Raw genomic sequence first — 22,327 nt, 5'->3', positions numbered from 1 at the left:
AAACACAGATTTGTGCGACTAGATGCATATTTATTAATAATAAATGTGTAGCTATAACTAATCCCCTCCTTGTTTGCGAGTAGATTACATTGTGTCAATTATTTCCTTTTTTGTTGGTTCATACAAGTAGCGTTTACAATACAATCACTTTTATCCATCAAAATGTACAATGTAACTAAACGTCTGGGCACCATAGAACTTTAATAATTCCAAAGGGCATTTTACAACACCAATGAGTATTCTGTATAAACTTAGAAACATGAGACCACTACACATTGCAGTTATGAGCCCAGTTCTATGATCCTGTCCTTTACTAAGGGACAGTAAACATCAAAAATACAATTGTTTAAAAAGATAGATAATCCCTACATTTAGCCCCAACCAGCAAGGGCTACCCAGGTGCTGAACCAAAAATGGGCAGACTCCAAAGCTTTACATTCCTGCTTTTTCAAATAAAGATACCAAGAGCACAACAAAATTGATAATAGGAGTAAATTAGAAAGTTGATAAAAAGTGCATCCTCTATCTGAATCATGAAAGAAAAAAAATGTGGGTTTCATGTCCCTTTAAATATTTCAGATAGTGATATTTAGTTACGCCATTAAAAATCATGTAGAGTTATCGGTTACCTATAAGTACATTTTACCACAAGGATCTTTGTCTTCTGTATATGACATACTCCATCGTGTCATACACAATCTATACATCTACAGCTGCTTTTGATGCCACAAGTAACAATTTGAAATAACACTGTTAGAAGATCATGATCGTCTTTCTTCCTCGTTGCGTTTCTACAGCCCTACCCTTTTCTATAAACCCATTTAGCCCCTCACATACGGCCTATACAGTGCTTGAAACACACCTGAATCCACGGCTCCCAGGTCAGACTCACGTTACTCTCACTCAGTTTCCACTAGTTTCACCCATATTTTTCCTCTGGATGAAGTCATTTCCGGGACCCGTTACCACGGAAACCCTCCCACTGCAGTTTAAGCATGATTGATGCTTTTTCATCCACAAGGCATACTGGGTATTGTAGTCTTTGCTTTCCTTGTCTTGTTACGCTATTTTACATATATACGCTTATTAGAGAAGGCATCTCTTTACTACAATGATATGTCACGTGTTTATATTTTTTCAACAAACATAACGGCTTCTGTATTTTGTAGATGTTTAATATAATAGGCACAAAGCAGACGTGCGTTGACGTGTTCTTGACTGAGCTGCTACAGACTCTGCTATGGGAACAGTCCCATCTGCAGCCTAGAAAGTAGAGGAGATACCCAGCGCTAAATAACATAGAAGGAGGGACGTACAAACACCAGCCGACACGCGGAGGATTTAATATCCACAGTCTGGAGAGCAGAGCAGACTGAAGCGGAAAACCCGCTGCCTAAAACACATTCAGTAACGGTGAGTACAACATAGCCATTTATTTACTGAATTTTGAGTCCACTATTCTAAATACATGAAAAATACAATGATTAATATATATTTAATTAGGAGTGTGCAGTGGCTATTTGTTTTCCCTCAACTTAGATACCTGCTCTAAAAAAATATAAAACAAATGCAAAAGTATTTAAAAGACAAGTTTCTTGTGTGCAGTCTGTATGTTATATTTGTAACATATTTGTAACACCGTTTGTAACATATTATTGCACGTGTTTTGGGACAACAAACAATGGTAAAATGACGGGCTATTTGCAGAACTAAACTGCTGCAGGGTGAGCACTTGGCTCGCTCTTGTGGGCACTGGCAGTCTGCCCGGAGTAAACGTGGCGGTAGCACAGGACAGACAACGTTATCTCTATGGTACCTAAAATTGCGTTCGAGGAAATGACGTCGCTAAACAACAATCGGCTGTCGCCGTGGCAGCAGGAGCAGGGAGTCATAGTGAAGCCTGAGCAGCTGTTAGAAGAGGTAACGTTTGTGTGTGTGTTGCACCCTGCAGCATTGTTTATAAAGTTATCCTGTGAATTGAGAGGAATTTGCAATCTGTGATCTGTCCGGCAAGTCCAACAAAGCTTCTGTGCCAATGTATAATATTATGAATTATTGCAATGCTCTATGAACTGCTTATTTTCTTTATTTAGTTACTACTGCTTATGGACCTGATGATGGAATACTCGCAGACATGGAGAGAAATGTTGGGGGGCTTTTTGAATAATATATTGTAATGCAGGTGTTTCTCCATCATCTCCTGATAGGGTTGCCAGATGTCCAGTATTCAATCAGGCTGTCTAGTAAAATAGTTGCAATATACTGGACGTTTAAAGGGACATGAAACGAAATTTTTTTTTTCCATGATTTAGAAAGAGCATGCAATTTTAATCAACTTTCCTATTAACTTCTATTATCTAGTTTGCTTTATTCTCTTGATATCCTTTTTGAAAATATCTAAAATAGGCTTAGTAGCTGCTGATTGATGGCTGCAAAAGATGCCTCATGTGATTGGCTCACCCATGTGCATTGCTATTTCTTCAACAGGGGATATCTAAAGAATGAAGCAAATTTAGATAATAGACGTAAATTGGAATGTTTTTTTTTAAATTGTATTATCTATCTGAATTATGATGGAATTTTTTTTGGTTTCATGTCCCTTTAAATGATCATTTATTTATAATGCACCAGCAGATTACACAGAGCTATACAAAGAATAAAAAACATTACAGGGATACAGTAATAAACAAACACGTACAGTAGGGGTAAATAACCGTTGCAGGTGCAATAATTGAGTTATACAAAAGGAGAGGAATGCCCTGCATTTGAGCACAATCATTAGTAGTTAACTTTAAACACAAAGTGGCCTACAGGTAGACTGGCTCTCAAGCTTACAAAGTTACAATCTAAAGGAGAGGGAATGGACATAGAAGGTAAGGGAGAAGAGCAAAAAGTCTGATATAAGGCAGTGTAAACTGAGTGAGTGATGTCATAGGGAAAAAAAGTGTATGGTGACTGAGCAAAAGAGGTTTGGAAAAGTGTAAAAGAATGTGGTAAAATGGCAATACAAAGGCTGTGAGTCTGAAGTGGTTTCTCTATCCTGGATTATTAGTGACAGCTGCACATAATTATTGTTAGAAGGTGTGTGTGTGTATATATTAAGGTAAACACTAGGGTGGGATGATTGGAGGCCTAGTGCTTGCAAATCTGGAGTCTGTTAGTTGTGAGGCTTGTAAACTGTTTTGCAAATCTGGAGTCTGATGTTAGTTGTGAGGCTGTGAAAGAGAAACGTTAAATGTCAACATTTTAACCCTTTAAGTGCACATAACAATATGCGGTCGTTATCTGCACAGTGTATTTTGTGTGTATGACAACCATGTGTTGTAATGGGGGGGTGCTTTTGGAGCTGGTTTTCTAGGGCTCTGGCATGACCAGGGAATCTGAGGATACAGTTGATGATCCAATAGTAGGATAGGTATTTCCATTACCCCTACCTGCACAGAGACCCCCCAAGACCCTCTTAAAAATAAACCTCCTATATAAGTTTCAATAGCCAGGTGATCAGATGATGTGATAAAATGTGCATTTATTTTGATAGAGGCTCATGGGAGCCTCTGTGCAGATCAAATATACATAACTATACCAAAAGCCTTTTATTTGTGTGGATAACCCCTTCTTTTTACTATAACGTTTTTAGGGGGGAAACACATAGACCCACACACTGTTTATAACCTTGGGGGTTTTTTTTATTTAAATTTCACAAATTTTTGTTGCAGGTTTCTTACACATACACACATGAAATAATGGTAGAATTTGAATCTGATGGGTCTCCTGGAAAGAAAAAGATATATAATGTGTGGGTTTTTCACTGAAAAATTACCCACAGTACTGCCTAAAACCGAGCAGCATTTAAAAACTAAATGGTTAAATTTGGCAGCTAAATTTTAAAGGCCTCCTAGTCATAGAGGGTAAAACATACCTAACTTTTTACACTCTAATTACTACCAGTAGCAAAGCTGTTACTACACCAGTTTGTGTGTAGTACATGTAGCCACTGGGGTAACCAGTGTTCTCCAGGAGTTTTTTAATGGGTGCACCACCCGGCTGGTTTCACTGACCACCCAGCTAAAATTGTAGCCAATCTTAAAGTGATTGTAAAGTTGCGACTTTTTGAGTGCTTCTGTAGGTAGCCTATCTGTAAGTTAGTAAAGTTGCTAAGTTTTTTTTGTTTTGTTTTTTCCATTTTTAAATGTCAAATAATTATTTATTTAAACATTTCGTCTTACCACGCCTCACTCCTCCTTCATTGTACTCCTGCTCTAAGCTCTGTTTTATGTAGAGATCGGTCCCACCCGCTCTTGCTCCCGAGCCAGTAAGCTATGCGCACAAACCACGCTATTGAATCCCTTGTGTGATCAACACGCATGTGTCACACGGGTGCAAGTTTTTACATTGCAAGTCTGTTAAATAACTTAAGCATCCGCTATAGAGGGGGCGGATTTGCTAAAGTCCTGGTCGCCTAACATCCAGGATTTCAACTGAATGCAAACAAAAACTCCATTGGGGAAAAAATAGTTGACATGGAGCCTGGTGGAATACGTTAAAGCATTAAAGGGACATTAAACACGAAATACATGCTAGATAGAATGATGCATTCAAAGAAAAGATTAGTTCATGACTAACATGTAGATGTATTTTTTTAAAGTTTCATTAGTTGTTTATAAAGTGACAAAATAAGTGTAAAGTTTTAGTGTCTATAAAACACTGGGAGCTGCCATGTTGTAACTTGTGTTACCTTCTCTGCTGTGGCCAATTAGGGACAGTTATACATAGGTCATTAGAGTGTGCAGGCAATGGTTGTGCTGGATTTAACAGTGTTCTGCACTTCCATTTCTAACAGGAACTGAAAAGCTCACAATTTCAGAATGGAATTACAGGCACAGAGGACAAAATAAATAATGAAAGTATATTGCAGAGTTTTTCTATATACAATTTATCATTTTATATTACCATCTCAAAGTGTTTAATGTCCCTTTAATAACTTTCCTTTTATTGAGAAAAAAACAAACAGTGAAACAGTTTGCTTTCAATGTGTAACAAATGCCGCCTTGAACATGCGCAACTTTACAATCACTTTAAGTTAAAATGAGTTATAATTAAAATTAGTCAATATTCATTGCACAAATCATCATTAAATGCATGTGTTAAATTCTGCAATGAATTTGTGCTTTGGATAGCATAAAAAGTGATATTATAGGGAGTATTACATTTCTCCTACCCACCTACTTTATAATGCAACCCAGCTGGCAAAATTTTCTGTGAACACTGGATGATGTTTATGCTGTTTGTGTTACTGTTAGTCAAGATAGTGTCAAATCACTACTCTGTGTGTTACTAGTAAAGAGGTAACATTGTTTCTAGGATGCTGGCAACTAAGGGGATACAATCACTGCTTAGGATGGGGCCTATAAGATAGAGCTTTGGTTAAGGGGTCATGATTACCCTCACCTTCCCCCTGTGCCAAGTCACTTATACATCGTCCAATATTTTTTTGTAGGACAGCTGGCAACCCTACGCCAGAGTTCTAAATAGTGAGATAAACAACTCTCAAGTTAAAATTCTGATTATTTTAACCTTATGATGGAATAATCTAGATTTTATTAAAGAGACAGAAACAAGTATTTTGCTATTCTTAATCTTTACTGCTCTGGACAACACTTAAAAGCAATACATAACATAAGAAAAAACATAGGCATTAACAGAAAAAACATAACCAATCAGAATACAGTATAAATTGTCAGATATGAAGTGACCAAGATGGTCACAGATGAAGGCGTGAGCCGAAACGCATCTGACCACTTAGTCTACATGTAGTTTTTATGTTCTATTATTTTACTTTCTATGTTGCTCACAATAAAGGTGCTTTGGATTTCAAATTTCGCTTGAGACCCGCTTTCTTTGTATACACTCATGAAGTGACCAATGGCATAACATCAGAGGTTATAAATGTCCAAAACACTATAAAACGTCTTCTTTAATCTTTGTTGCGAGAAGACAAAAGAAAGTAGGAACGAACAGAAAACAAAAGTCCGAACAAGAAGCAAATAAGCTGAATAACACAACCAGGAAGATGGGAAAACTTAAGATGAAACTGAAAAACTATTCTTGACGATGAAGGAAATACAGAAGAAGAACTTGAAATATTTAACTGTTGTAGATCAGAAGATGATGTCCCTTGAGCTTTGGGGTTCTTAAATTCCTGGATTTGCCGGAACTGGTGCCAAAAATATATAAAAAATGTAAGATATATAACAATATACAAATTGTACAAAATAGGGAGGGACAAATTCAAGAGGTGGGAAAATACTAGTCGCTGTCTCTTTTTAATAAAATCTAGATTATTCTGTCATAAGGTTAGGATAATCAGAATTTTATTACAAGGACATAGACTCATATTTTGCTAGTTTTAAAGCAAATGAATCAATAAACCATATGGTGTGGAATAGAAGAAATAGGTTTAAAATAAAATTGACAAAAAATATTATCCGAAGACCAATCTGCAGCATTAAGAATCTCTTAAGGAGAAGCAGATTTAGAAATGGTCTTAGAAGCAGAAGCTCCTCTAATAGAGTGAGCAGAAAAAATATTATCCACACCAGCTAGTAACATGATCCATTTAACCCACCTACTAATAGAAGTGGAAGAAACAGGTAAATTAGGAGGAACATAGGAAATGAGAAGTTGGTTAAACTTGGAAGATCTTAAGGAAAGAGTTCTTGACTCCGTATTCTTTTAGACAGGAGACAACACAAAGTTTAGGATAGTTAAAAAAGTAAGGATAAAATAAAAGATAGTTTAAGATAAGAAATAGGGACCCTTGAAGGACCAGATTGTGAGGCTCTTCATTTGGATTTAGAAGAATGATTTCTAAATGAGGAAGAAGTAGAGGAGAGCGAAATTACATCTCTAGGAGAGCTGGGAACCACGACTGAGCAGGCCACCAAGGCATTATGAGCAGGATAAACAGAAGATTCCTCCTGACAAAAGAAATGGTCTGAGGAATCATCGAAAAAGGAGGAAACGCATAAACTCCCGAGGTTGGCCATGTCTGCCGAAAGGCATCTATTGTCAAAGCTTCTGGGTCTGGTCTCCAAATGAAAAAAGGATGAATCTGAAAATTCAGACGCAAAGCAAAAAGGTCGATCACAAAAGGACCCCTCAGAAAATGAATCTGATTGAAAAGAGATTTGTTCAGATGCCAGTTTCTGGAATCCTTGAGAAAACGGGAACCCTGCCTGAAGAAAATGTTGTGAGACACAAAGATGAATAAATTCCCTGGTAAGGTCCGACAATTTTTTTTGGTGTAGTACCTCCTAAACGATTGAGGTACCTGACTGCAGAAATATTGTCCATCTGATTTAATACTGAAATAGGAGCATTGTTTTTCACAAAACTTTTTACTGCAAAAGAACCAGCTAAAAGTTCTAAACAATTGATGTGAAGGTTCCGTTCTTCTGAGGACCATTTCCGTCCTGTAATATGAGGACCAAATCTGGCTCCCCAAACAGAATTGCTGGCATCGGATTCTATAATAATGTCTGGGGCATTGCCAAAAATAGCTTTGCCATTCCATGCTTCCATATTTGCAAGCCACCAGTGAAGTTCCATCCTGGCTTCTTGTGAAAATAAGAGAAACCCTGACGAAGATAATAAGAGCCAGAGTTAAAATAGAAAAATAATTCTTGTTGAGAACATAAGAAATCTCCTTCTTGATATTCTTTATTTTCTCTGAAGGAAGACTCAAGGTAGCTTTCTTGGTATCTATTGCAAAACCTAGAAAAATCCGAGATTGAGAGGGAGATAAAAGGGATTTCTTCTGATTTATAATAAAACCCAAATTCTGAAGAAGAGAAACTGAAAGATTTAAATGTTGAAGACGAATAATAGCATTTTGATGCATGATCAAAATATTGTTTGTTTAAATAATTAGACGAACACCTCTCGTTCTGAGCCAAACAACCACTGGCGGAAGTAAGACCAAAGGGAAGACAAGTAAATTGCCAGAGACTGCCTTTCCTATGGAAATGAAGAAAGTTCCTGAACGACGGATGGATAGGAACGGTGAGATAAGCATCTTTTAAATCCAACCGAACCAACCAATCGTCTTCCAGGAGACAATCTCTTAGAAGGTGAATACCTTCCACTTTGAAATGGTTTAATTCCAGATGAAAATTTTAGATCTCTTAGATTTATTACTGGCCGAAAAGAACCCTCTTTCTTTTTTACAATAAACATGTTGCTTATGAAGGACTCTGAGACAGGAGCTTTTTCTATAGCTTTTTTTTTGAGGAGATCTAAAAATTCCATATCTAGATGAAAAAGATTTATCTGGGAGAATTTTATGGGATTGGGCATCTTTGATTGGGAAAAAAAGGAGAGAAACAAATTGGATAAAGGCCAGAAACTGATTGAAGAACCCAAGGCTCTTGAATTATTACTTGCCAATTGTGGATAAAGAGAGTCTGCCTCCAATTCTTTGAGGGGGAAAAAGTGTGGAATGACAAATGAGAGAATGAGAGGATTTTTCCAATCAACGGTCTTGATCTTGTGGGGAAGAACTTGGCATGAGATGTTGATATGCACAATTTTCAAAAAGAAGGACCTTGAAATGTTTGGACAGCCGGCAAAGCGGCCACTACCTCTCCTGGCCTTATTTGGTTGATCAAAATTTTTCTTTGTACTGGTTTTTCTTATTTAAAGAATTAAGAGTTTACATATATTTGAAGCTCTTTAAGGCCAGCCTCTCCAAATAATAAACCATTTGCAAGAGGACCCATCTCAGTGGGGGCAAAATCACCAATTTGATTGTCAATTTTCCTTAATATAATATGGCGTCTTCGGGTAGAAAGAGCCAAATTTGCATCTCCAAATAAATAAACAACCCTTTGAATCCATTCACGCATAACTAATGGGTCAAGGGAAGAGTCATTAGAGATTGCTTCTTCAGTTAATTCGAAAAGCTTGGTTATAGGACCAAGAATATTGATGTATTTGTCTTGACAGGCTTTGAGAAATCTGTCAGGGCCCTTCCTAAAGTTAAGATTTTTAGAGCCAATAAACTTTAACATATTCTGATCAATATCAAGTGTTAAATGTTTATTATACGGTAATTCAGGTCTAAGACATTCTGCTTTAGAATATTTTTAGTTTTCTTGGAAAGGGGTTTACAAATATAGTAATCCAAAAATTTAGCAACTCTTTTGGTCGGTCTCCATTTAAAAGGATCTGGGATGATCTAAATCATTAGGGTCAGTAAACAAATTCCCAGCATTATCATAAAGGTGTGTTTTTTTTATTTTGTTTTTTGTTTTTTTATCTCTTATTAGGGGATTTTTTTTCTTCTTTCTATATTTCTTAGCATCCTCAGAAGAGGATGAGGAAGATGAATTATTCAAAATTAATTTGTTACTATCGGAGTCAAAGTCAGAATTATCCTTATAATTTTCATCAGAATTATCAACATTTTTGTCAGAAAAGGAGTCCGATTCAGTTGTAGAATCTAAGTCTACGTCAGCTCTGTTTTTAAAACTTTTCTTAGAAACTTTGTTATATACATAGTCAGAATCTGATAAATTAAGTTCATGTAAAGCAGGGTCAGTCTTGTCTGAATGCAGCAGACATGAATGACATTTGACTTTTTTGTGAGGAAAACTTCTGTCAGGAGATTTTAAATGTTTTCTTTTATTAGATGCTTTTTTAGGAATATAAGCTTGAGACTCCTTGACAGATAACATAACAGATTGCATCTATTGTTGCATCTTGTTTTGAAAATCCTCCATTGAGGAAATGCAATTTTGCATAGTCTTATCAGGATTTAAATTAGTAGATTCCTGAGACATAATAAATAAAAATTAAACTGTTTTGAAATAATAAATTTTTAACAAAATACAGAATAAAATGTAAAATTAAATAATATTTCCCAGTTAGTATAGGGATTCAAACCGGTGACTCTCTAAATTCCTAAAACAAAATACTAAACCACTAGGCTATTAAACAAGTAACAGAAGATGTGGCTAAATATATGAGCTAAATATCTAAAATATGTGTAAAGAAACAATTGTTGCCAAAAGAATAACACATTTTCTCAGAATGGCAGGATAGTAGCCAATCCGTAATCAGCTAGAGGCAGAGAAACAAAACGTCAGAGGGAGGCGGGAAAATGACAGACAGGAAGAAGATAAAAGAAAAAGCTAGGAGGAAAGTCAGAAACGGATTCACAGAGAAGCGAAACACCGGAAAGGTTAAACCGGAGTAAACAAAGCACAATTACAAAACAAAAAACAAAGAAAAATGAAAACTTTATAAAAAAGAAAAAACTGGAAAAAAATTAAAATCAACACAGAGGATAAGAATAATTTGAAAGTCTATACATATTAAAATATACCAAATTCGAAACTCAAATAAATATTTTACACATGAACTTGTAAAATACTTAGCTTTTAATCGAGCAGCAAAGAAAAAGGATGTTTTATAGTGTTTTGGACATTATATAACCTCTGATGTTATGCCATTGATCACTTTATAGCTGACCATTTATACTGTATTCTGATTGGTTATGTTTTTTTCTGTTAATACCTATGTTTTTTCTTATGTTAAAGGGACAGTCAACACCAGAATTTTTGTTGTTTTAAAAGCTAGATAATCCCTTTTATTACCCATTCCCCAGTTTTGCATAATCAACACAGTTATAATAACTTGTATCTAATCATCTTCTGACAGCCCCCTGATCACATGACATTGTATTTATTATCTATTGACTTTCATTATAGCCAATTAGTGCAGTGTCTGCTACAATCCACGGGCGTGCTCACAATGTTATCTATCGGGTTTACCTGAACTAGCTCTCCCCTGCTGTGAAAAGCAAATACAAAAGCATGTGATTAGAGGCGGCCTTCAAGGGCTTAGAAATTAACATATGAGCCTTCCTAGGTCTAGCTTTCAACTAAGAATACCAAAAGAACAAAGCAAAATTGGTGATAAAAGTAAATTGGAAAGTTGTTGAAAATTACATGCCCTATTTGAAACATGAAAAAAAAATTTGGACTTGACTGTCCTTTTTAAGTATTTCTTTTAAGTGCTGCCCAGAGCAGTAAAGATTAAGAATAGCAAAATATGAGTCTCTGTCCTTGTAATAAAATTTGCCTTTCTAAAATAGTTTAAGGGATCCCACTGTACTGAAGAGACTTTTTAAATAATCTCACCATAAGGTAGACCTTTAGATAAACATGCTCTTTTGGTGTTGATGCACTTCAAAGGGACAGGAAACCCCAAAATGTTATTTCATTATTTGGATAGAACATACAATTTTAACTGGAGAAGGGTCATAGGCAGGCCACTTATATAAATGCTTGTTACAAGGCAATATGCTATACCTTAAGACTTTGGGTCAGAGGATTTTCTTTCAGCTCCAGTGGAGCATATGATAAGGCGGCTCCTCATTTGCCTTAGTCATCACATATGAACAGTGATCCGTTGTATACAACATACTGTTATTTCTCTACCTACATGTAACTATGAATACTATTCTGCCTATGTACTTGCATGATTGCTATATATCTCCTTTTTTCAAGAGAAATTACTGAGGCACTTAGATCCCCGGTATACATACTACCCATGTATAGCTCCTATGGTTGTTACCTAGGGGTCCTCGGGTTAGTAGGGGTGTAGTGTACTCGACTTCATCTCTCACTTGCACTATGCTGTTACTTTGAACTGCTGTATTTATCCTGTTCTTTGGACCAGGGATCTGGAGCTTAAATCCCCATATGTTTCTGCCCTGGTAATACCTCCTTTGAGTCTCTAGGGGGTTCAGGTCTCAGAAGGGGTGTAGCTGATTTCTTCTGAGTCTTTACTTTGCTGTAACTACAGCTTTATGTACTATTTATCACTCTGATGTTATGATTGTCAGTGACCGGTCACGTGATTCAGTTATATGGACTTCAGTCTTTAGCATACATGTCTAGTAAGCTTGATGTATACTAAAATGTATGTATTTTGTATATATTCTAGTGGGTCTCCTACCATTTTGGAGGTGTTACAGTACTGAACTAGACATGACGTGTGCAATATATCCTATCTGACCCTTACGTTAATAAATATTTTAAGAGTGCTGTAGTTCCTGTCTTGATGTGATAAGCACACTAGCATATCTATCTATATCTCTCTTGAATGTTGGTACAGTTTTAAACAACTTTCCAATTTACTTCCATTGTCAAATTTGCTGAATTATCTAGTCAACCAATCACAAAAAACAAATGTGTGCAGGTACCAATTAGAAGCAACTCCCACTAGTATAGGATATGTGCGTATTCTTTTTCAACAAGGGATACTAAGAGAACAAAGCACATTTGAAAATAGAAGTGAATTTAAAAGTGTCTTAAAATTTAATTTTGACTTTCCCATACCTTTTAAAGAACCACGAGCATGTTAGAAACTTTTACATACATTTTGTTGCTTGGAGTGTGTAAGAAATAGTAACTAGTTCTTATTATTAATCACTAAAAGGTCAAAGCTGTATTACCAAAACTACTATTGCCTAGAAAAAAACTGAAATCATGCCCCTTTAACAGTGTATGTCTGTAAAAAAAACTAGGGGTGTCTGTTAAAGGGGCATGAAACACAAACACATTATTTCATGGTTCAGATAGAGTGTAACAATCTTCTTTTTGTATCCTTTAGCGTGCACATGTCTTTATAATTCTATGGCAGCAGTGTTTGCAACTATTCATTCATTGCTATTAAAACTTTAAAGATTTTTTTCTTTTTTATACTTTTCAATTGTTCTGGTCATGGTGCGCCCATAGTTTACTGAGATTAGATTCGCTTTTTATAAATTCTGTCATGTGCATTGAATTTACATTGTCTAAAAATATTTAAATGGTATGGACACTGGTCAAATCTACCAGAGCATGCAGTGTTCTCCACAGAAAATGCTGCCAGTCGGGTGGCATTATAAAGTAGCCAGGGGGGGTAAGTGTAATCATTTTTTTAATATTATTATAACATTTTCTGCTTTCCAAATGCACAAATTAACTGCATAATTTAGAATAAATGTATTCAATGATAATTTGAGCAATAAACATTGAGAATTTTTAATATTACGTAATTTTATCCACGTGGTCATCTGAGTAGTGCACCAATAAAAAGGTACTGGGGAGAACACTGGCATATTATTCCTCATTTACTGTAAGTTGCAAGTGTTGAATAGATTGGTCACATTTTATTTGCATGTTAAGGCGATTTGAGTTTACATCTGTTTCACAGCAATGTTCTAATGACCTTGTGCTGAACCACAAGTTTCTTGTGTAAATACCTGTTTTTTGCTAGAGGCAATTGTAGCTGTTTAGCTGTAAAAAATAAAAACTTGATACATTTCTTTAAACCTGAAACTATATTATCTTTATTGGGTGGGTAAAAAGGGATACACTCATTTGTGATCATCTGGTTACCTTTTGGGCAAACCAATAATGTTTACTACTACACCGTCAGATTTGCTTACAAAATAAAGTGACTTTCCTTACACTGGTGATGTTTTAATAGCAGGGACATTTGACTGTTTATTTTATGATTTTACAATATTTTCTCTTTTTTATAATATATGTTATATAATTATTATTAATATTTTACTTCTAAAATGGTGGGGCTTGGAATTTACCCATATAGGTTGATTTTTGGATATCTAATTTTTGGTGTTCTTTAGACTTAATGCACATTGGGAGCAATTCTAACTTTTTTTTTTTCCCCCTGTAGAAATGGCCAGAGACTCTCTGTCTGAAGCTGGGCTGCACTTTGATGAGTTGAACAAGTTGCGAATCTTGGATCCAGATGTTTCACAGCAAACTATAGAACTAAAGGAGGAATGCAAAGATTTTGTAGAGAGTAAGGCTTATTACTTTAATTTCTCTGATTACAAAGTAACAGAATAAATAGTTTTCTTTTTAAAGCCCTAGTAAATAGTCTAAAAAATCCCCCAACATCACAGCAATTCCTCAGATTTTTTGAATGTACAACAGTGTAAGTGCAACTGCTTTAGCATTTATAACATCAGTTAGTTGTACTCTGAATAAAGATGGACTTAGCCAGAGTTCTCTTCCAGTGGAAAACACTGCTAGTTCAGGTTTTGTGCGGTGGGATGTACAGATGGGCCATACGATGATCTATTCACTGTCTCTTAACTCATAATAAAGTTTTGGGGTTTTTTCCCTCTTTTTTTTCCACTGATCATCATTTAAATTGAGGCTCTCTTATGTGATTATTAATTTTTGTGGTTAAAAAATCGACTTCTTAAAAACTTTTTTTCACATTTCTCACTTTCTGAGCTAAAGCCATTTTTTACATTTAGAGTTCAATGCTTTTTCTGGTTTTGTTTTTTTCCAGCCCGGCGCAATCACCACATAACTTTAGTTACGCAGAAATTACAAAATGCAACACCCATTGTTATAACATAGAAAAATGGAATTTAACAGTAGATAAGAACCAAAAAGGGCAGGCACATCAAATCTACCCATATTACATGTTCATTTTTTTTAGTATAGTCTTCTGCACGTCCCAGGCATGTCTTTGTGTTTATTCCATGAATCCACCACCCTTTTTGTAAAAAAAAAAAAAAAAATGCTTTCTCACATTTCTCCTTTATCTGCTACTCTCTAAACTTAAGGTTGTGACCCCTTATTTTGGTTTGCTTTTGTTAATGTGGAAAATGCTTTCAGCTTCCACTTTATTTATTAAGTCCCTTCATATATTTGAAGGTTTCTCTTCAAATATATGAAGGTCCCTTCTCTCCTCTAAACTATACATATTTAGGTCATAGAGTCTTTATTTGTACGTTTTTATATTTTAGACCGTGTACCATTTTAGTAGCCCTCCTTTGGACAGTTTCTAGTTTATTTATATCCTTCTGGAGGTATGGTCTTCAGAACGGTACACAATATTCCAGATGAGGCATAACTAGTGATCTGTAAAGGGGCATAAGAACCTTGCTATTTCTGCTACTAAAACCTCTCCCAATGCAACTAAGTATTCAACTGGCCTTACTGGCTGCACTGCTGCATTGTGTACCACATTTTAAATCATCTGAAATAATTCCCAAGTCCCATTCCTCTTTAGTTAGTCAGTAATGTACCATTGAGACTATAATTGGCCTTTGGGTTTCTGGATCCTATATGCATAATTTTTTCCTTTTCGTAATATTACATGTCGGATCCCATTTATTTGCCCAGTCCTCCAGTTTTTTTTAATATCAGTGTTCATTTGATCAACTCTGTTGCAAATTTTTGTATCGTCAGCAAACAAGGATATCTTCCCCTGAAGCCAACTTCCAATATCACTTATGAAAATGTTAAACAAAACAGGCCCAAGAACTGACCCTTGGGGAACACCACTAGTAACTGACCCCACATTTAAATGTACTTGGTTAATTGAAACCCTCTGCCTTCTATCCTTAAAAGGACAATGTAGTCAGAATTAAACTTTCATGATTCAGATAGGGCATGTCCTTTTAAACAACTTTCCAATTTACTTTTATCATCAATTTTGCTTTGTTCACTTGGTATCTTTAGTTCAAAACTAAACCTAGGTAGGCTCATATGCTAATTTCTAAGCCTTTGAAGGCCGCCTCTTATATGAATGCATTTTGACAATTTGTCACAGCTAGAGAGCGTTATTTCATGTGTGCCATATAGATAACATTGTGCTCACGCCAGTGGAATTAGCTAAGAGTCCGCACTGATTGGCTAAAATGCGAGTCTGTCAAAAGAACTGAAATAAGGGACAGTCTGCAGATGCTTAGGTACAAGGTAATCACAGAGGTAAAAAGTATAATAATATTACAGTGTTGGTTATGCAAAACTGGGGAATGGACAGTGAATTGATAAATAACTCTAATAGTCTAGTGTATTGTGCAGTTTAGAAACTGTGTTCCTTAGATTGTTGTCTGCCTTCCTTACTATCTTCCTCGCCATGTTAGGGAGCAGTTGGCGCATGCGTCCTTTTTCTTGGTAATTTTGCTACTTATCAAGACCAGATATGCACCAATACATTTGCTAAAGACAAATCAAATAACCTAGGCCTAGATTTAGAGTTCGGCGGTAAAAGGGCTGTTAACGCTCCGCGGGCTTTTTTCTGGCCGCACCATAAATTTAACTCTGGTATCGAGAGTTAAAACAAATGCTGCGTTAGGCTCCAAAAAAGGAGCGTAGGGCATTTTTACCGCAAATGCAACTCTCGATACCAGAGTTGCTTACGGACGCGGCCGGCATCAAAAACGTGCTCATGCACGATTCCCCCATAGGAAACAATGGGACTGTTTGAGCTGAAAAAAAACCTAACACCTGCAAAAAAGCAGCGTTCAGCTCCTAACGCAGCCCCATTGTTTCCTATGGGGAAACACTTCCTACGTCTGCACCTAACACTCTAACATGTACCCCGAGTCTAAGCACCCCTAACCTTACACTTATTAACCCCTAATCTGCCACTCCCGCTATCGCTGACCCCTGCATATTATTATTAACCCCTAATCTTCCGCTCCGTAAACCGCCGCAACCTACGTTATCCCTATGTACCCCTAATCTGCTGCCCTAACATCGCCGACCCCTATGTTATATTTATTAACCCCTAATCTGCCCCCCACAACGTCGCCGACACCTACCTACACTTATTAACCCCTAATCTGCCGAGCGGACCTGAGCGCTACTATAATAAAGTTATTAACCCCGAATCCGCCTCACTAACCCTATCAGAAATAGTATTAACCCCTAATCTGCCCTCCCTAACATCGCCGACACCTACCTTCAATTATTAACCCCTAATCTGACGACCGGAGCTCACCGCTATTCTAATAAATGTATTAACCCCTAAAGCTAAGTCTAACCCTAACACTAACACCCCCCTAACTTAAATATAATTTTAATCTAACGAAATAAATTAACTCTTATTAAATAAATTAATCCTATTTAAAGCTAAATACTTACCTGTAAAATAAACCCTAATATAGCTACAATATAAATTATAATTATATTATAGCTATTTTAGGATTAATATTTATTTTACAGGTAACTTTGTATTTATTTTAACTAGGTACAATAGCTATTAAATAGTTAAGAACTATTTAATAGTTACCTAGTTAAAATAATAACAAATTTACCTGTAAAATAAATCCTAACCTAGGATATAATTAAACCTAACACTACCCTATCAATAAAATAATTAAATAAACTACCTACAATTACCTACAATTAACCTAACACTACACTATCAATAAATTAAATAAACACAATTGCTACAAATAAATACAATTAAATAAACTAGCTAAAGTACAAAAAATAAAAAAGAACTAAGTTACAGAAAATAAAAAAATATTTACAAACATAAGAAAAATATTACAACAATTTTAAACTAATTACACCTACTCTAAGCCCCCTAATAAAATAACAAAGCCCCCCAAAATAATAAATTCCCTACCCTATTCTAAATTAAAAAAGTTACAAGCTCTTTTACCTTACCAGCCCTGAACAGGGCCCTTTGCGGGGCATGCCCCAAGAAGTTCAGCTCTTTTGCCTGTAAAAAAAAACATACAATACCCCCCCCCCCCAACATTACAACCCACCACCCACATACCCCTAATCTAGCCCAAACCCCCCTTAAATAAACCTAACACTAATCCCCTGAAGATCTTCCTACCTTGTCTTCACCATCCAGGTATCACCGATCCGTCCTGGTTCCAAGATCTTCATCCAACCCAAGCGGGGGTTGGCGATCCATAATCCGGTGCTGAAGAGGTCCAGAAGAGGCTCCAAAGTCTTCATCCTATCCGGGAAGAAGAGGCGATCCGGACCGGCAACCATCTTGATCCAAGCGGCATCTTCTATCTTCATCCGATGACGACCGGCTCCATCCTGAAGACCTCCACCGCGGACCCATCTTCTTCCGGCGACGTCCAACTGCAGAATGACGGTTCCTTTAAGGGACGTCATCCAAGATGGCGTCCCTCGAATTCCGATTGGCTGATAGGATTCTATCAGCCAATCGGAATTAAGGTAGGAATATTCTGATTGGCTGATGGAATCAGCCAATCAGAATCAAGTTCAATCCGATTGGCTGATCCAATCAGCCAATCAGATTGAGCTCGCATTCTATTGGCTGTTCCGATCAGCCAATAGAATGCGAGCTCAATCTGATTGGCTGATTGGATCAGCCAATCGGATTGAACTTGATTCTGATTGGCTGATTCCATCAGCCAATCAGAATATTCCTACCTTAATTCCGATTGGCTGATAGAATCCTATCAGCCAATCGGAATTCGAGGGACGCCATCTTGGATGACGTCCCTTAAAGGAACCGTCATTCTGCAGTTGGACGTCGCCGGAAGAAGATGGGTCCGCGGTGGAGGTCTTCAGGATGGAGCCGGTCGTCATCAGATGAAGATAGAAGATGCCGCTTGGATCAAGATGGTTGCCGGTCCGGATCGCCTCTTCTTCCCGGATAGGATGAAGACTTTGGAGCCTCTTCTGGACCTCTTCAGCACCGGATTATGGATCGCCAACCCCCGCTTGGGTTGGATGAAGATCTTGGAACCAGGACGGATCGGTGATACCTGGATGGTGAAGACAAGGTAGGAAGATCTTCAGGGGATTAGTGTTAGGTTTATTTAAGGGGGGTTTGGGTTAGATTAGGGGTATGTGGGTGGTGGGTTGTAATGTTGGGGGGGGGGGTATTGTATGTTTTTTTTTACAGGCAAAAGAGCTGAACTTCTTGGGGCATGCCCCGCAAAGGGCCCTGTTCAGGGCTGGTAAGGTAAAAGAGCTTGTAACTTTTTTAATTTAGAATAGGGTAGGGAATTTATTATTTTGGGGGGCTTTGTTATTTTATTAGGGGGCTTAGAGTAGGTGTAATTAGTTTAAAATTGTTGTAATATTTTTCTTATGTTTGTAAATATTTTTTTATTTTCTGTAACTTAGTTCTTTTTTATTTTTTGTACTTTAGCTAGTTTATTTAATTGTATTTATTTGTAGCAATTGTGTTTATTTAATTTATTGATAGTGTAGTGTTAGGTTAATTGTAGGTAATTGTAGGTAGTTTATTTAATTATTTTATTGATAGGGTAGTGTTAGGTTTAATTATATCCTAGGTTAGGATTTATTTTACAGGTAAATTTGTTATTATTTTAACTAGGTAACTATTAAATAGTTCTTAACTATTTAATAGCTATTGTACCTAGTTAAAATAAATACAAAGTTACCTGTAAAATAAATATTAATCCTAAAATAGCTATAATATAATTATAATTTATATTGTAGCTATATTAGGGTTTATTTTACAGGTAAGTATTTAGCTTTAAATAGGATTAATTTATTTAATAAGAGTTAATTTATTTCGTTAGATTAAAATTATATTTAAGTTAGGGGGGTGTTAGTGTTAGGGTTAGACTTAGCTTTAGGGGTTAATACATTTATTAGAATAGCGGTGAGCTCCGGTCGTCAGATTAGGGGTTAATAATTGAAGGTAGGTGTCGGCGATGTTAGGGAGGGCAGATTAGGGGTTAATACTATTTATGAAAGGGTTAGTGAGGCGGATTCGGGGTTAATAACTTTATTATAGTAGCGCTCAGGTCCGCTCGGCAGATTAGGGGTTAATAAGTGTAGGTAGGTGTCGGCGACGTTGAGGGGGGCAGATTAGGGGTTAATAAATATAATATAGGGGTCGGCGGTGTTAGGGGCAGCAGATTAGGGGTACATAGGGATAACGTAGGTGGCGGCGCTTTGCGGTCGGAAGATTAGGGGTTAATTATTGTAAGTAGCTGGCGGCGATGTTGTGGGGGGAAGATTATGGGTTAATAAATGTAATATAGGGGTCGGCGGGGTTAGGGGCAGCAGATTAGGGGTACATAAGTATAACGTAGGTGGCGGTCGGAAGATTAGGGGTTAAAATTTTTAATCGAGTGGCGGCGATGTGGGGGGAGCTCGGTTTAGGGGTACATAGGTAGTTTATGGGTGTTAGTGTACTTTAGGGTACAGTAGTTAAGAGCTTTATAAACCGGCGTTAGCCAGAAAGCTCTTAACTCCTTCTTTTTTCAGGCGGCTGGAATCTTGTCGTTAGAGCTCTAACGCTCACTGCAGAAACGACTCTAAATACCGGCGTTAGAAAGATCCCATTGAAAAGATAGGATACGCAAATGGCGTAGGGGGATCTGCGGTATGGAAAAGTCGCGGCTGCAAAGTGAGCGTTAGACCCTTTAATCACTGACTCCAAATACCAGCGGGCGGCCAAAACCAGCGTTAGGAGCCTCTAACGCTGGTTTTGACGGCTACCGCCGAACTCTAAATCTAGGCCCTAGAATTTCATCAGATACACACTTTACTGTTTTATTCAATATATACTGTTTTTTAAAACTTATGTTTAAAAAAAGAAAATAATTTTTTTGTGTTTTAAGAAATTATTGTGTTAAAATTAAAGTGTACTTTTATGCATCTTTCTACCCACACTTTGACACCTAGATATAAACAAAGGGAATGATTCTCAAAAAATGTGAGCTGTTATTTTGTTTTATTGGTTTGTGAAATGTTCTATTCAACCCACTGCTTGTGTTGTCTTTTTTAGAAATAGGACATTTTCAGAAGATAGTGGGTGGGTTGATTGATCTTGTTGACCAGTTGGCTAAAGAAACTGAAAATGAGAAAATGAAGGTAAGCTCTATTACCTCTTCCTGGAGCCACAGTTGTTGACAGAGCTGATAAATTATGATTAATATTTTTATGCCTTTACTGTTTTTATCATTGACACTGGAATGAGAAAAAAATAAGGTTGTGTCATCATTTAAGCGAAACACAAGTACACTCAAGAGTCTGTTCTTTGCTGTAAAGTTCACTACTGAGCACGTGCAAAGAGCCTCAGCCTCCCAGTGGTAGTAAGCTGTTATGGAGCACAGTTGCATAACCCACATGGCTAACTTTTGTCTGGGGAAAGAGACCTGCATGACGGGGCAACCGCAATCAGAGGGATGTGTTTATAATTTTAGAAAAATTCAAAATAATGATATAAATTAGCATGTTTTTTCGCTATACTTAGTGCAAGGTAATTATACATTAAACTTAACCATTACCTCCATGTCTGCTTTAGTAATGCCATTTTTTAATTAAAAATGTAACTGATTTATATGGATATGTTAGTCAATTGCACCCAGATGTAAATTCTTCTATTTTATATGTCTAAATAGAAATGTTTTATGCACAGTGTCTTTTTACAGTCTACACCAGAATTTGTTATTGTTTAAAAAGATAGACAAACCCTTTATTACCCATTCCCTAGTTTTGCATAACAAACACAGTTATATAAATACACTTTTTACCTCTGTGATTATCTTGTATCTAAGCCTCTGCAAACTGCCCCCTTAGTTCAGTACTTTTGACAGACATCCATTTTAGCCAATCAGAGCTGGCTCACTGGAATTTCACGTGCGTGAGCACAGTATTATCTATATGACACACATGAACTAACACCCTCTAGTGGTGAAAAACTGTCAAAATGCCCTGAGAGAAGAGGTGGCCTTCAAGGGCTTAGAAATGAGCATATGAACCTCCTAGGTTTAGCTTTCAACTAAGAATACCAAGAGAACAAAGCAAAATTGGTGATAAAAGTACATTGGAAAATTGTTTAAAATTATTTTGGACTAGACTGTCCCTTTAAATAAAGTTGTTGTTTTTTTTGCTGAAACTTGTGTTATAGTGGCAGAAATAGTGCCTTTCACAAGAATACTGCTAGGCCTTGCCTGCCACACTTAGAGCTAAGTTAAAGTGACATAATAGTGAATAATATGCTAGAGCTACATAGTGCTGCATATCATTTTCAAAACGTTCCAGTGTAATCCAGTTGAAAAAGACTCCTTTACAGGGTTTTAAATCAAAGTTTAAAGTGTCAGTAAACCTTAAAAATAATGTTATATAATTCTGCACATAGTGCAGAATTACATAACATTATATTAGCGCAATCTTTATAAAACAAAATTTCCCCTTTGAATTTTAAAAAAACCCCTGCTGTTTTGACCCGCTCTCTGTGATCTGCTGAGGGGGTTCTGTTTTTTTCAAACAGCGCATCGGGCCAGCTGTATAGTCACAGCCCGGCCCGACCGCGCCATAGCACTAAGTGCAGCTCGCTCCTGCTGTCTGACAGAGCAGGAGCGCTATGGCGCAGTCGGGCCGGGCTGTGACTATACAGCTGGCCCGATGCGCTGTTTGAAAAAAACAGACCCGCTCAGCAGATCAGAGAGCGGGTCTGTAAAACAGCAGGGTTTTTTAAAATTCAAAGGGGAAATTTTGTTTTATAAAGATTGCGCTAA

General features: G+C 36.8%; 2 protein-coding genes across 3 annotated transcripts in view; one reads left to right on the top strand and one right to left on the bottom strand.

Moving 5' to 3' along the window:
- Positions 1–969, bottom strand: part of TNFAIP1 (TNF alpha induced protein 1) — a 33,554-nt gene extending 32,585 nt beyond the window's left edge. The window contains exon 1 of the mRNA XM_053706268.1: positions 863–969. The gene's annotated coding sequence lies outside the window, so the exon portion shown is untranslated. The remainder of the gene's footprint in view (positions 1–862) is intronic.
- A 101-nt stretch (positions 970–1,070) lies between these two features.
- IFT20 (intraflagellar transport 20) overlaps positions 1,071–22,327 on the top strand; it is a 57,497-nt gene continuing 36,240 nt past the window's right edge. The window contains exons 1-3 of one of the 2 annotated variants that reach the window (XM_053706270.1): positions 1,071–1,413; positions 13,750–13,878; positions 20,593–20,678. In XM_053706270.1, coding sequence (XP_053562245.1) covers positions 13,752–13,878; positions 20,593–20,678 — 213 coding nt within the window. In that variant the 5' untranslated portion in view covers positions 1,071–1,413; positions 13,750–13,751. Of the gene's footprint in view, positions 1,414–1,870; positions 1,921–13,749; positions 13,879–20,592; positions 20,679–22,327 lie in introns of those variants that run through there. The other variant, XM_053706271.1, reaches the window with a different exon arrangement.

Source organism: Bombina bombina, chromosome 3 (genome assembly GCF_027579735.1).
Source record: "Bombina bombina isolate aBomBom1 chromosome 3, aBomBom1.pri, whole genome shotgun sequence".
Taxonomy (NCBI): Eukaryota; Metazoa; Chordata; class Amphibia; order Anura; family Bombinatoridae; genus Bombina; species Bombina bombina.
Note: the sequence above shows the minus strand (reverse complement) of the source record. Positions and strands in the feature narration are given on the sequence as shown.